The sequence below is a fragment of the Muscardinus avellanarius genome (assembly GCF_963383645.1).
Source record: "Muscardinus avellanarius genome assembly, chromosome: 22".
NCBI lineage: Eukaryota > Metazoa > Chordata > Mammalia > Rodentia > Gliridae > Muscardinus > Muscardinus avellanarius.
This window is the reverse complement of record NC_137808.1, coordinates 4,631,314-4,645,488: the sequence shown is the minus strand read 5'-3', so window position 1 is coordinate 4,645,488 and position 14,175 is coordinate 4,631,314. Positions and strand designations below refer to the sequence as shown.

The 14,175-nt window shown below is 43.1% G+C and overlaps 1 protein-coding gene across 2 annotated transcripts in view; it reads right to left on the bottom strand.

Moving 5' to 3' along the window:
• The window catches only part of GRM7 (glutamate metabotropic receptor 7), a gene marked incomplete at both ends in the record, with an annotated part of 645,729 nt that overhangs the window by 159,252 nt on the left and 472,302 nt on the right, over positions 1-14,175 (bottom strand). For both annotated transcript variants that reach the window (XM_080718117.1, XM_080718116.1), the window contains one exon: positions 13,737-13,876. In XM_080718117.1, coding sequence (XP_080574243.1) covers positions 13,737-13,876 — 140 coding nt within the window. The remainder of the gene's footprint in view (positions 1-13,736; positions 13,877-14,175) is intronic.

Here is a 14,175-nt window from a genome sequence, read left to right as displayed (position 1 = left end):
TGGCCACCTTGGCCCCTAATGTGTAAATGTGTCTCCTTTTTTGTACACTTTCTATTTCCAAAAGCAAGTCCGCATTTGACCATTATATTAGCTGTAGTTGGCCCGATGCTGGGCGAACGTGGATTGTGGGCCAATAACCCACAAAGTCCACAGCTCATGTACGTCAGAACTGTCTGGCCCTGAGCAACGCTGCTTCATGAGAACCTGGTGTTTAGTGGTGTTGGGCCTCCGACAAGTTCCATTTTGACACGCACCGCAGTGAGTACACGGCAAAGCAACTCCCAGCTCTGAGCTCTACCTTTAACCCCACGTCACTGACAGATGCATCATAGTTCAGATGCAGACAAGACGGGAGAAAGAGCCTGTGTGTACCACTGTTTGCCCTGTTCCTTTGTCAATCTTACAGCACGTTGGTTTGGTGAAGATTTGGGTGGCCAATTTCATACTTTGATGGTTGAATGGTTACGTGCTGGTTAATACGGCTCAAAACTCCAAGCCTCAATTTCCTTCTACTCGTTTGTTTAAATAGCACCCACGTCCTCTCCCTTTTCTCAGACCCTCTTCTTTGACTTCTGTTTCCTATGGAGTTGCTAAGTGCATTCTCATCAGCTAGAATGCTGGGAGAGCTAAGACAGGGGAGGAGGAGGAGCCTGACTCTGCTCCCACGCGAGGCCCAGCTGAGTCCTGCACCCTTAGCCCTCGCTCCTGTTGCTTAGGCAGGGGATTCTGAGCGTCTGCCTTGCCTGCTTAGACTCTGTGACGGATGGCGCCGTCTCTCTCACTTCTTCTGTGACTCTCAACAGCTCCTGTGTGCACACAAGAGACCCCCCAGTCTCCACGCTTGACTAATGACTACCTCTGCGTCTGTCAAGCACAGGACTCATTGTGTGCTGCGGATGAGTGGGCTGGGTCCAAATTAAGGAGAAATGTCAAGCTGTCTGTCTCTAGGGTCTGTTCTTGGGGGTCACGTAAGTTGCGTGAGCAGCAAAATAGAAACGAAGGTCAAAGTTAGTTCACTCTGATGTGAACAAAAGCATCTTTTTTATACAGCTTTTTCTCTGACTCACAGAAAGGTGGTCCATACAGTGGTTATGAATGAGGACCCTGGAGCCAGACTATCTGGGCCTATTTACCATTTCTAGTTACTTTTTACACAACTTCACCTATATAACTATTGGAACACTTGGCTTCTACATCTATAAAATTAGAACAAAAACCTCTTTCTTATAGTTGAGTTGTGCAGGTTAAACAATCTAGCAGACAGCATAGTAACTGGCATATAGTAGGTGATTTTAAAACATTAACTATTAAGACGGGTAGGAGAGCCCATTGCTGTGATCCCACTAATTGTGAGGCTGAGGCAGGGGGATTGCAGGTTGGAGGCCAGCCTCAATGACTTTGTCAGACTCTCAACAACCTAGCAAGACCTTGATTCAAAACAAAAACTTAAAAAGGGACTAGGGGTGTAGCTTAGGGAGAATGCCTCTGGGTTCAATCTCCACTGTGTGTCTGTCTCTCTCTCACACACACATTAACTGTTATTACTTATTCATATCTCTTAAGAAGGCCCCGTGACTTAGGCACTGAGCTAGTTCTTTTGCAGATGCTAAAACAGAAGGAGGCACTGTCTACACCCTACTCCTACGTCCTGGGTGCTCAGAGGTCTCCTGGCGGGCATTTTATGTACACGTGCACCCCCCTAGCACACACTAGTGCTCTGACTCTCTGATTGAGGGTGTTCTCTGGTCATGTAAGGTGGAGACCCGGGGGAGATCATGCCCAGGGAACTGCCCTCCAGGGCTGAGGCATGGCGGAGGTCAGCTCCTCACACAGCCACAAGGCTGTTCTCAATATCCTAGTCCCCAGCACATGACTGCTCAAGTTCAGGTAACAGCTTGCTGGTAAACACACTCTGTCCTGGCTTCTCACCATTCTTCTCTTCCCAAATACCTCAATCTGCTTTAGGGGAAATTATGACTAGGACAGTATCGATGTCTCCCACTTGATAAATGGGAGTACACTGAAGTCAGAGAAGTTCGCTGGACTATTGTGGCTGTGCTCTGGTCCTTAGCATATGTTTTTGAGTGCCAAAGAGTCACATAGGCAGTCCTCTCAGTGACAGCCAATAGAGGCCAAGTGGATTTTATTTGTTTTTGGCGTTTTGGGGAGGAAACCCAGGGGCACTCTACCTCTGAGCTACACTCCTAGATTTATTTATTTATTCTTTATTTTTGAAGCAGTGTCTCACTAAGTTACAGAGGGCCTCATTAAGTTGCTGAGACTGGCCATGAACCCATGTTCCTCCTGTCTCAGCCTCCCAGGTACTGGAATTACAAGTGTGTACCATCATGCCCGGCTTCCAAATGGACTTTAAGAGGGGTTTTGCAGAGAATGAAAATAAAGCTGCCCCTTCTAAGCTGAGTACATGACCACATGCCGGAAGGTGGCAGAGACAGGACCAATAGCCCGTCACATAGGCAGCAACGCCTTGTTGTTAGCACACTTAAAGGCCGCCATGCCAGCTGGTTAGTAGCACGGCTTCTTTCCTACACCACAACTCCCACTGCCTGGATATCCCCACCCTTCCCAGTTCCCGCAAGTTATGGGTGAACTCATTGGGCGACTTTTAGGACTATTCCAGAAAGAGCTGATGACTTTGGGTATTAATTAGTCCGTAGCCTTTGTCAGTTATTGAATATAAGGAATCGAACCCTCTTGGCGCAAGGATGAATGGTAACAAAGATATTGTCTGTTCAAACTCCAGGCTTCTTTCTCTCCTCTTTGCTTTAGAAGCGCCCCATTCATCTCTCATCCGAAGCACAGACACCTTTGTGATACATTGGCCACCATGAATTTTTAATGCCATGAGTAATTACTCAGTCACTACCTGCCCCAGAACACAGAGGCTGATGAAATGGAGCCCACTGCTCGGCAAAAAAACTTCCACCCACGGCAGTGAAGACATATAATCGGTATTCTCTACACTTCTCTCCAGTTGCCGTGGGAGAGACTAAGCCCACAAGTTCATGGCTCCTGAAAAGTGTGTCAGTATGAGTTTCAGGGAGCTACACAAAGGAAAAAGACTGCAGATGAGCAAAAATGCCAAGTTCACACTGGATGGTGCAGAGCAGCACCCAGCGTCTCACTAAATTGCAGAAGGCCTCTCTAAGTTGCTGAGGCTGGCCTCCAACTTGTGATCCTACTGCCTTGGCCTCCCAAGCACTTGGGATTACAGGCATGCGACACCACGCCTGGCTGCAGTGCATTTTTTCTTTTTAACATTACCATATCCTCTTTTCACAAAGGAGTGTTGGCACATCCCTGTTCCTGCTGATCTACTAACACCTCTCCATTTTTCAGACAGGAAGCTTAAGGCAGAGGCAACTGGGATGACTCCAGAATGGTCATGTAGAAGAATCCATCACGGTAGTTTTGGCCCTACGACAATCCTGTCAGCAAACTGTTGCTCCAGATAGTTTCAGAAGCAAATGCAAAGAGGCCAGTAAGAGGAAGGACTTTTAAAAGGAGTCCCCAGATCTTGAAGGCTCCTTTCTAAAAACGCTAAGGATCCTGGAAGTGCCTAGTAAGTTGCTTGACTGAAAGGCAGCCGGACGCCTCCAACAGTTTTGCCACGATGTTGTCAGACGATGACTTCAAAGCGCGTCAGCCTGTGTTCTGCTCCTGTCTCTTTTCATTACTGACAGTCACCTCAACCGGCTGTGACACTCATTTGTATAACAATCACAGTGGTGAGAAAGAGGAGCAGCTCTCAGTCCAGCCCCTTCTCCCGCTCTGAGACACCATCATTGGAAGCTCTTGATTGAATCCAGTAAACTGGCATTTAAACCCAAGCTGATCTATACTGCTAATGGGAAAAAAGTGAACTATCGGGAGATATGTGAACAAATCAAGAAACTGACTATTTACCAAAGCGGAGGCCGGCGGCTTCTTCCTGAAGCACAGACAGTCCTGGCACGATGTCTGAAAGCCACTTACCTACCTTTTGGGCGTGTATCCATCACCGTGTTAAAGCTCCCTTTCAGCGCCTGGTTGCAAATCGCCTGCTTCGATAAAGGCCCTCACCGTATCGCCACACAATAAATCAAGAACACATTTATTATCAAGGAGAAATCAGGACTTCTTTGTGCTTAACCAGCACTTCTTTGCTGTCTGTCTTCCTATTTATTCTACTGTGCTCTTTGGGAAACAGTAGAGCCCTTGGAGATGCCCCCTGCCTGTGAAGAGCTGAGTGTTTACTGAGGGAGTTGTGAGAAACACCTATTGACCAAAGAGCTGTGGAGTTACCTTCAAGACACAAGACCGCACGGCGAAGCTGGGGGACCCCCTCTCATCACCGCTCATTCCATTTTCCCAGCAGGACAGAGGTTTCTCACTGGGTGCCACAATCAGGCTGATGGGAGCTTGAAAGATTTAGCATCAAAAATCTCGCAGAGACCGCTTTCTTTTCTAACAATGGGAAATTAGCTGTGCAGCTGTGGTAAGATCCGCCAGAGCTCGTTTCCAGGGATGGGAAACACGTTTATAAATGTTCACAACTGGGGGCTCGGAGGGGGGCTTGGCTCATTTAGATTTGGGGGCAGGAGTGGCAGGGGCGGATTCTTTTCTTGACTGTAGATGATTTTGGAGAAGCTACTTGCAGAGTCATGGTGTACATATAATGGTAGAACATCCCTGGGAAGAAGATGCATACTGAGAGGACAGAGATGAGGTGGGAGACTCCAGGTAGAGAAAGCAGGAAAGCCAACTCTCGTGCACCGATTCCCACATTTTGGACAAAGGCAGAGAAATGTGTGTAGAGCAAGGGTTTGATATCAGCAGTGAAGTAGCTGATCAGAACGGCATACAGCTCAGTGGTTTTGCTTTTTGTTTTCTCAAAGAACAGGGGCAGTGGGACAGGCAGGTAAGCTAGACTTTTCAAGATGACCCTTGTCTTAGAAGCATAAGAATTCATCATCCTTGAATTTGGCCGGAGTTGATGCCACAAAAGAGCCCCTTCAGCAAGTGTTACACAGAACTCTGTGGCGTGTGACTCTGTATGCCGACTGGAAGATCCCAGTGTTGCACACCTCCTCAGAACAAAGGTTCTACAACCACTCGACTCAAAGGGACCCGCGAAACTAATGCCGTCTGCTCTAGCTCTATCACTGCTCTAAGAAAATTTTGCTAAAGTCACGAACAGTTTGTTATTTGTTCCACAAAGTTCCTGATTGTCCATCTTGTTGATTAAAGAAGTCACTCCATTTTTAGAGAAAATAAGTTGTCATAGAGTAAGCATCCCAGGACAACTGATTACTTAATCCTGCAAAGCTGTCTAGTCAAATGGCTCTTTAGTCAAAAGACTTACGTCAAAACCTTTCTTGCTATCTCCAATGCGAAACCAAAACATCGTACACTTTGACCGATTATGACCAAACTTCTTCTATTAAAATAAAGGCATTAACCCAAATCCTCAAATATTAAAAGTAACTGCCTTTGGCTTCTCTACTGAGATGCTGCCTCAGACTGTCAGAGTTTTATCACCTCTTACTGCAACCAGCAATAAATAGGACTTTGCTTCCTCACCAGGTTTTTTGGTAGCTTTGTCAGGGAGCTAGCAGCCAGTACCCCGAATCCCAAGCTACTAACTGTGTTCTACATCATTGTTGTATTTCCAAGGTGTAGAATGCCACAGCTTACCATATAAATAGGAAACACAGAGCTGCTGGTTCATATAGAAACTTGATCGGCCCATCTCCCTTCTTTCTCTATAATTTTGCTTTTTTATGTGAGGAGATCTGATACGATGGAAGAAAATCATTGAGGATTTTTAGGGCTAAAGCTCTTAACATGGGGAAAGAAAGTGGGAATCTTTAGTTAGCAAGACCTAAATATTTTCCCTCCATGAGCTGGGTGTGCTGGTGCATGTTTGCAGTATTAGTACTTGGGAGGCCGAGACAGGAGGATTCCGAGTTTGAGGACAGCACATGATAATTTAGAGAGACCCTGCTTTACATTGAAAATAAAATAAAATAGGGCTGAGAGTGTAGTCCAAAGGTAGAATACCCCCTAGGTTGAATTTCCAGTACTACCAAAAAATAAAAATAGAATAAAAAATATGCCATTATGAATGAAAGAATAAAATAGATTCAGAAAAGGTGGAATCATTTGACCCACCCCTGACTTCGCAGCATCAGCTCTCAGTAGCTGGGGTGATGTCATTTGCCGGGAGTTTGAGTGTAAGTTGGGGGTCAAGATCCCTGTCTCCTAGAGCTCATCCAACTCGCCCTTTCCATTAATCTTCATTCCTGCACCCTCACTCAAGGGAGATTCTGTTTACTTAGTTGAAATTCTCTCTCAGACTTCCCAGGTAAGAGAACATGTATCCATCCAACAGGCTCACTCAAGTAGACACCAAAGGTGTTTATATCAAACTTCATAAATTCCTCTCTGTGGGCACAACTATATTTACCCTCAATGTATGAACACTGGGAATTTAGTATGGATGCTATGTACTTTCCAGAGAGACGAGGTTTCTAAATACAATGGGCAGGAGGTAGGTGAGGGGCTTGCTAGGCGATGTCCTGCCATGATGCTCCGCCATGCCACAGGGCTGCAAGCAACGGGGCCTAAGGGTCATGGATCGTAATGTCCAAGACTGAGCTGGATAAACCTTCCACCTTGTTAAGCTGACCAACTTTGTTACGTAACACAATGCTGACTGACAGAGATGTTAAGATTTATGTAAGCAACTAGCAGCAAAAGCAGAACTCAAGCGGGGCCTCTGGGTGGCGTCCCAGCTGCCTCCTAGTTTCTTGCAAACGCTTTACATTCAATTCCCGTATTTTTATCTTCACATAAGGGGCTCATTCTAGAAATTTTGGCTTCCCTGGGCAAAAAAAGGTTACATAGATGGTACATAAACTTGTCTTCCTATCATTATTTTGGGTTAACAGTAACTTGTAAGCATCCCTGTTAGGACACATGAGATCTCTAACTCATGCATCTTAGTTTGGTCTTCTATATGTCTTTCTTGAGCCTCAAGTGCAGTGATGAAATTTAACCATTTTTCTGAGGAACATGGATTATATTAATAAATACGAAGTGATCTGCTTGAATGCCTACCATGAAAACAAGAATTTATGGGAGTTTAGACTTCTTTAATGCACATGTTTGCGGAACCATATTGATAATTATAAATACTATTCATCTTCCAGACGTTCATAGAAAGAACACAGCTACACTCCATTGATAACTAGAAGACACACCAACAAGGAAAATCTCTTCTTTTCAACGTGTTTAGTAGTAATGTGCTAATGCATGTTTCTGTCTTTATGAAGGCAGTCTTTCCTTGGCAGGCTGCATTTATTGACCCTTTGCAGAAAATATTATTCATACTTACAGGTGTTTTGGGTCATTAACTGTAGGGATCTATTATTGTTGATTTTTTCAGGGGCAAATTTTCCTGAGACCATAAATAGAAAGTCAAGCATATGCTCACATCAAGTGAGTAGAAATAGGTAGGTGAGAATCTGCTCTAAGTCTAGTCTGGGTGAATGAAATGCCTGTGGTAGTCAGGGGGATTCTTTTTAAGTGAATGGAGTTGCCTGGGTGTCAGGCAGTAGGGAGTGGTGGAATGTGGTAACCAGAGAGCTCTCACCCTGTCAAAAGAGGGATGCCGCTCCTTTGATAAGCCAACTCTTGCTGCATGGGGAAAAGAGTGTATTTCTTTTTTCCAGATATGCTCTTTCAAAGAGAAGCACTAAATACAGTTATTCTTGTGACACTTCTGAATTCGTAAAACATTGGCAAGTAACTAATTGTCTAAACATACCTGCTCCTTTCACTTCAGGACCACGCATCTCAGGTGTGACTAACAAATGGGAAAGCTGGGCATACTGCTTTGAACTTGTAGATACCTTTGCAAAAGTTCACAGATTCACAGATGCGGACACGTGGGAACAGCTCTTGTCACTGTGGCGACAGGTAAAATGTCACCTTTTCAGAGAGACATTCCTTGTCCAGGTTCAAAAATCTAGTGACTGGGCAGAGCCATGCTTAGAGACTGCTTCTACCTGATCCTAAATTCTTTCCTGATCTGACTTTTTTCTGTGAGAGAGTAGTGTTAGAGGGTAGAGAGAAAGGCGGCAGATGGAACCTGTTTCAATTGTTTATTTTTTCACTTTAACCGAACCAAAAAATGCCCACGGGATCGTCTCTTGATCCCCTGAGAATAGCAAATTTGCCTCCTGTTAATAGCCACTGATAGGTTTCTAAAAATAAAAGTCAATCGGAACAAACCAGTTGTTTTTATCCCCCTTTTTCCCTTTTTTTTAACCTGGTGGATCATTCAAAGGCTCACACAGCCTTCGAGTGGCTTTGCGATTTGAACAAGCCTATGGACCACTTAGAGAGAGAAGGCTTGAGGAACCTTCTTGATAGACCACGCTCTTAAATTGCTGAAGCCACAAAGAGCTGTTGACCAGGGTCAAATTCTGGCTGAATCTTCTCTTTTCGATTGTTAGATCCAAAAGACCTTGAATGCCAATTTACAGATAGCAGTTCCTGCCACTAAGTAATATATAGTATATATATTATGCATTATATATTTATATTATATACATTCAATTATATACATTCAATATAATATACAATATACATAATTATATATTATAGAGAATATATATTTATATAATGTACATTTGATGTAACATGTATATTATATATTATATATGTAATATATATTACTTACATATGTTTGTGTAATATATATGTATAATTTAACTATGTATCTGTTTATCGACCCATCTGATACTTAACCAATTATTTCTATATAGCTAAATGATGGGGAATAAAGAAAAATAACCCAGCTAGCACTAGAAATAGACAGTTTGAGCAGCTACGAATCATAGAATAACCTAATGATGTGCGATTATTGTTATTATTGTCTTGGCTGTTGTGGCTAACAAGTGTTGAACATTTACCATGTGCCAGGCCCTGTTTTAAGTATGTTACACAGATCTCATGTAAACAGAAACTGTATGAAATACATACTATCATAATTCTGATTTACAGCTAGTCACGGTAGGACTAAAATTCAGATCCAATCAGCCAATTCTTTGAAGCCTGCAGACCTAATTATTACCAATAAAGCTGTAACTTATAAAAAGAAATAAACAATTATGTGAGGTGACAAGGTGATTCCACAAAAGAAGCTGAACAAGGACTAGGTTTTCACAACTTCCTTATTTTTCTTTTTGCTAACATTGTTCATTATGGCTATTACCCCATATCCCATCCATCTCATTAGAAACCATGAGTGTGATTATATTTTAAAAATATTTTTACTCTTGGAATTATGAAACAATGGAGTGATTAGTAGTTCCACGGGCAGGTGTAAGTATTGATTTTGGAATACATAATTTTATTAAACAGTGATTTTCAGCAATCAACTATTCTTATGTCTTGAAATGTCTGTGACAATCCGAATCCTAATGAGCGTGAAAGATTTTACATTCCCCAAATCACTACTTTTTATAAAATTAGGGTATTGTAACGATACATTTTACTTAAGTTCAGGATAGAGGCACACCTGCACATAGTACTTACTGAGTCCTTCCTCTCCCTCCCCTGCTCCCCGTGCTCAAAGTGATTGGTTTTGATCAGTTTGTGTATTAATTAATTAATTAATTTATTTAGTTAGTTAGTTATTTTGGTGGTACTGGGGTTCCTGGAAGCCTTTCTACCTCCGGGCTACACTCCCACGGGCTACACTCCCAGACCTATTTTTTAACTTTTATGTGGAAACAGGGTCTCTTAAGCCAGCGAGGCTGGCTCCGAACCAGCGCGATCCTCCTGTCTCCGCCTCCCAAGCGCAGGGATTACAAGCGTGCGCCACCACGCCCGGCTAGCTTGTGTATTTAGATCATGTCCATTGAGTTTTTCCCTTCTTCAATTTTCCTTCCTTCCTGTCTCCGTTAGTTAGGTCCCCTCCTCCCCTCCACTAAGCTTTCTTCTTTGTCTGAAAGACTTCCTGTGTCCCAATTTCCCCGTGCTTCTGCATCCAACTTTCGCTTCTTGTGACTGACTAAACTTTGTAATTTATCATACTGTTCTCTAGTTCCATCCATTTCCCTGCAAATGACATAATTTTGTTCTTTACTGGTGAGTAGAATTCCATCGTGCACATTTCCCCTCACTTTGTAATCCATCTGTTGATGGACATCCTGCTTGGCTCCATAGTTTGGCAATTATGAATTGCATAGCTATGGCAATTTGGTTTCAGTTCTTTTGGATAGATACCCAGGAGTGGTGTAGCTGGGTCACATGGTAGGTTCATTCCCATCCTTCTGAGGATCCTCCACACTGTTTTCCAAAGTAGTTGCACTAATTTGCAATCCCACCAACAGTGTATCAGAGTTCCTATTTTTCCACATCTTCAGGCATTTATTGTTTGTGTTTTTAGTGACTGCCATTCTAATTGGGGCTAGGTGAAATGTCAAGGTAGTTTTGGTTTGCATCTGATTCCTAATGATGCTGAACACTTCTTCACATGACTTCTTTGGTGAAGTGTCTATTTGATTCATTTGCCCATCTTGGTTATTTTTGGGCAGTGAGTTTCTTGAGTTCTTTGTATACATTCTAGGTATCAGTCCTCTAACAGGGGTAGCTGGCAAAGTTATCCCATTCTGTTATCTGTCTCTTGAGGCTCGTGATAAGTTCTTCATTTCAATGCAATTCTACATATTAACCCTCATTTTAATTTCTTGTGCTTTTGGGGTCTTGTTGACAAAGTATTTACCCATGCCTATATGTTGTGGTGTTGGTCCTATACCCACCTCAAGTAACTGCAAAGTCTCTGGTCAGATTTCCAAGTCTTTGATTCATTATAAACTGACTCTTTTGCAGGGTGAGAATGTGAGATTTCCATTTTTCTGCAAACGGACAACCAGTTTGCCAACATCATTTTTTGAAGAGGTTATCTATTTTCCAGTGTATGTTTTTGATCCCTTTGTCAGAAATCAATTGGTTGTGAGTTTATTTCTGAGTCTTATATTCTGCTGTACTGGTCTACATGTCTGCTTTTGTACCAATACCCTGCTGTTTTTATTATTATGGCTTTGCAGTATAGTTTGATGTAAGGTATTATGATGCCCTAGTTCTTATTGCTGAAAACTATTTTGTTCTTCTGGGTCTTTTGTTCTTCCAAATGAATTTAAAAAGTGATTTTTCCATATCTGTGAGTAATATCATGGTCTTTAAATAAGGATTGCACAGAATCTGTACTTTTAGAAGAATAGTCGTTTTGATGATATTTATTCTGTATATCCAAGACCATGGACAATCCTACTTCCATGATCTTCAAGTTCTTTAATTTCCACTGTAGATGTCCTTTACATACTTAGATTTATGTATTTTATTGTTTTTGAGGCAAAATGACTACTTTTGAAATTAGTTTTTAATCATCCTTAGTTTGGTGAAACAAAAAAAAAAAATCGGAGAACTGAGTTTTATTTTTGTTTCCTGTCTTGGAACATACAATTTTATTTCTTCGTTTTTGATGACTAGGGGAGATAAGAATATACGTGAAGAGTATCTGACCTACATTGTTTTAATTTAGTGATAACGGAACCATCCAGAGATCAATCATTAGAAATGGGTTTCAAGAAAGGGTTACCTAGGGCTTACACAGTATGGCCTGACCAAGTTTATCCCCCCAAGTTTTGAATTCTCTTCCATAGAAATACTACCCTGTGGCCTCAAAACACCTGTCTTATTCTCCAGCATGAGCATTCCAGGAAGAATAGGCCAGGGTTCTAGACTGGCCAGTCGATGAACCCAAGGCCGTGCCAGTCCCCTGGCCTGCTGGTTCACTTGGACCTTTTACTTGCTGGCTTCTCAGTCGGTGGGCTCTCCCTCTCCACTCTCTTCCCTGCCATCCCTCTTAAGGATCCTAATCTCTTCCCTGCCATCCCTCTTAAGGATCCTAATACTTCTGCCCTTGCCTTGAGCCTACCTGCTTCTCATAGCGCCGACCACATGTGCGTTTCAACAATTCCTTGAATGGCCCATCAAATACAATTCTTATGAGGGATAAATTATAAACCAAGCAAAGAAACAGAAAGCCGGTATTGATGCCGGTTTTCAGCATATGCTATCTGAAGTTGATAAATGCCAGTTGGGAATTCCCGTGTACCTGGACAAATTACACATGCCAGAAATTGTACGTAGGTGCTGAAGCTTATGCCAGAAAAATATGAATGCAGCTCTCTAATCACCTGGGTTTTAGAATAATCCCAGAGTATTTCATGCATGTCATGAGCCCTGGTGTTGCACCTTTCGTCTTGGTCCAGCCATTCTTGTATCGCGAGTGACACTGAATCAAGTGTGCTTTGGATATGTCAGCCAGGCTACACTGATTTGATTCTGCTTTTGATCACTACACCTCTGATTTTCTGTTTTCTTTTCTTTCTGCTTACAACTTTTGTGTTCCCTGCATTTGGGATCAATTTGGCTGCTTCTCTTGCCAGGGCTCTTAGCTTCCCTCTCATTGAGGGCTGGCCTGGCTCTCCGGCTCCCTCAGTTCTTAGAGGCCACATTGTTATCCTTTGGACTCAATTGTGGTGTCAAATCACTCAGCCAGTGGCCCTCCGGAGTGGGCAGAGGAGATGAGGACATGCCAGAGCAGGCCAGGTGATGTGGCAATGAGCTAAGTGGCCTGTGATGATTCCCATTCTCTCTCTACTGACACTATGAAACAAATCCAGACCCCAGACCTGGACATGTGCCTCCCTGCTTCTCATAGTGCTGACCACACGTGTATTTAAACAACAACAACAACAACAACAACAACAACAACAACAACAACAACTCTTTGAATGGCCCATCAAATACAGTTCTTACCAGGGATAAAATACAAATCGTGCATAGAAAACAAATCCAGTATTGATGCCAGTTTTCAGTATATTCTATCTGAAGCTGATCAATGCCAGTTGGGAATGGCTATGTATTACTATTTTATCTGCCGCTGCCAATGCACGGTGGGCCCAAATGGAACAACAAAAGCTGAACAGGAGTGAATTCTCTTTGCCCGACTCTCTCCCAGCCGGAATAGCAGGTGGCGGCAGAGACATCACCTTGGGCAAAGATTCTGCTAACTCAAGGGCACAGATTATAGAGAGGGAGAACTGATAGAAAGAACCAGGAGTGTGATTGCCCAGATACCCTTGATACAAACCAAAATGACTCCCTCAAACCATTATAAAAAATCCCACCTTCAAATAAAAAAAAGAGAAGTAGAAAAGGAAAGGAGAAAGAAAAGTGTAGAACCTTATAAACCGCTAGAACGTAAACTCTTTGTTAAGCAGTCTGAGCCTCAGATTAAGTAACTGGTTTCACATGGTTGAACGAACACAAGGAAAAATATTCAATGTGCATTTCCTAATAGCATCACCATTACCCTATTATTAGACACCTGTCCCTGCTGCCCCTGTAACACGTTGAAGTCACTTGTGTTCATGCACGAACACACATACTAGAAACATTTGTCAGGCAGGGCCTCAGAAATAACGCAGGGGGATAGGGCATTTGCCCAGCTAGTATTTGCAAGGACTGGAGTTCAATCCTGGAACAACAACGGGGGAGGAGAGAAAAAAAGGAAGAGACATTTGACTAATTGAACGGATTAAAAGTGTTTTGATTCACCGACCAAGCAAAGAAAAGGAACAAACGCAACTCACATTGAGCTGAAGTTCCTCTGTCCACTGCCCGATCAGTCGATAGCCAGGGGTCGTGGTGTTTGTCGTCTGGTACTGGAAGATGTCGTACCGCCCAGGGGCGTCCCCATTCTTGTTGAACATCACCGGGGTGCCAGCGCTGCCTGGAGAAGACAAGAAAAAGATATTGTACAGCCACACGGGATTCCTTCCATCCTTTGGCAGTGGGTGAACTTGGAGACCTCGGAGAATCAAGGAAGTCAGGACAGGTCACCTCACCTCTGTAAACAGGACACCCTTGGTGGGCTGTATAGCTCCTAGACAGGTCATTGCATGGCCTTTGATACTAATCCCAGAAGGCGGGAACACAGCCTGCTTTATCCTTTGCATGGGAATTCTAGTTTTCGTATTTCTTAAAACCTTATTCTAAATGTTCCCTTTCCCTGCAAGAAATAATAACCAT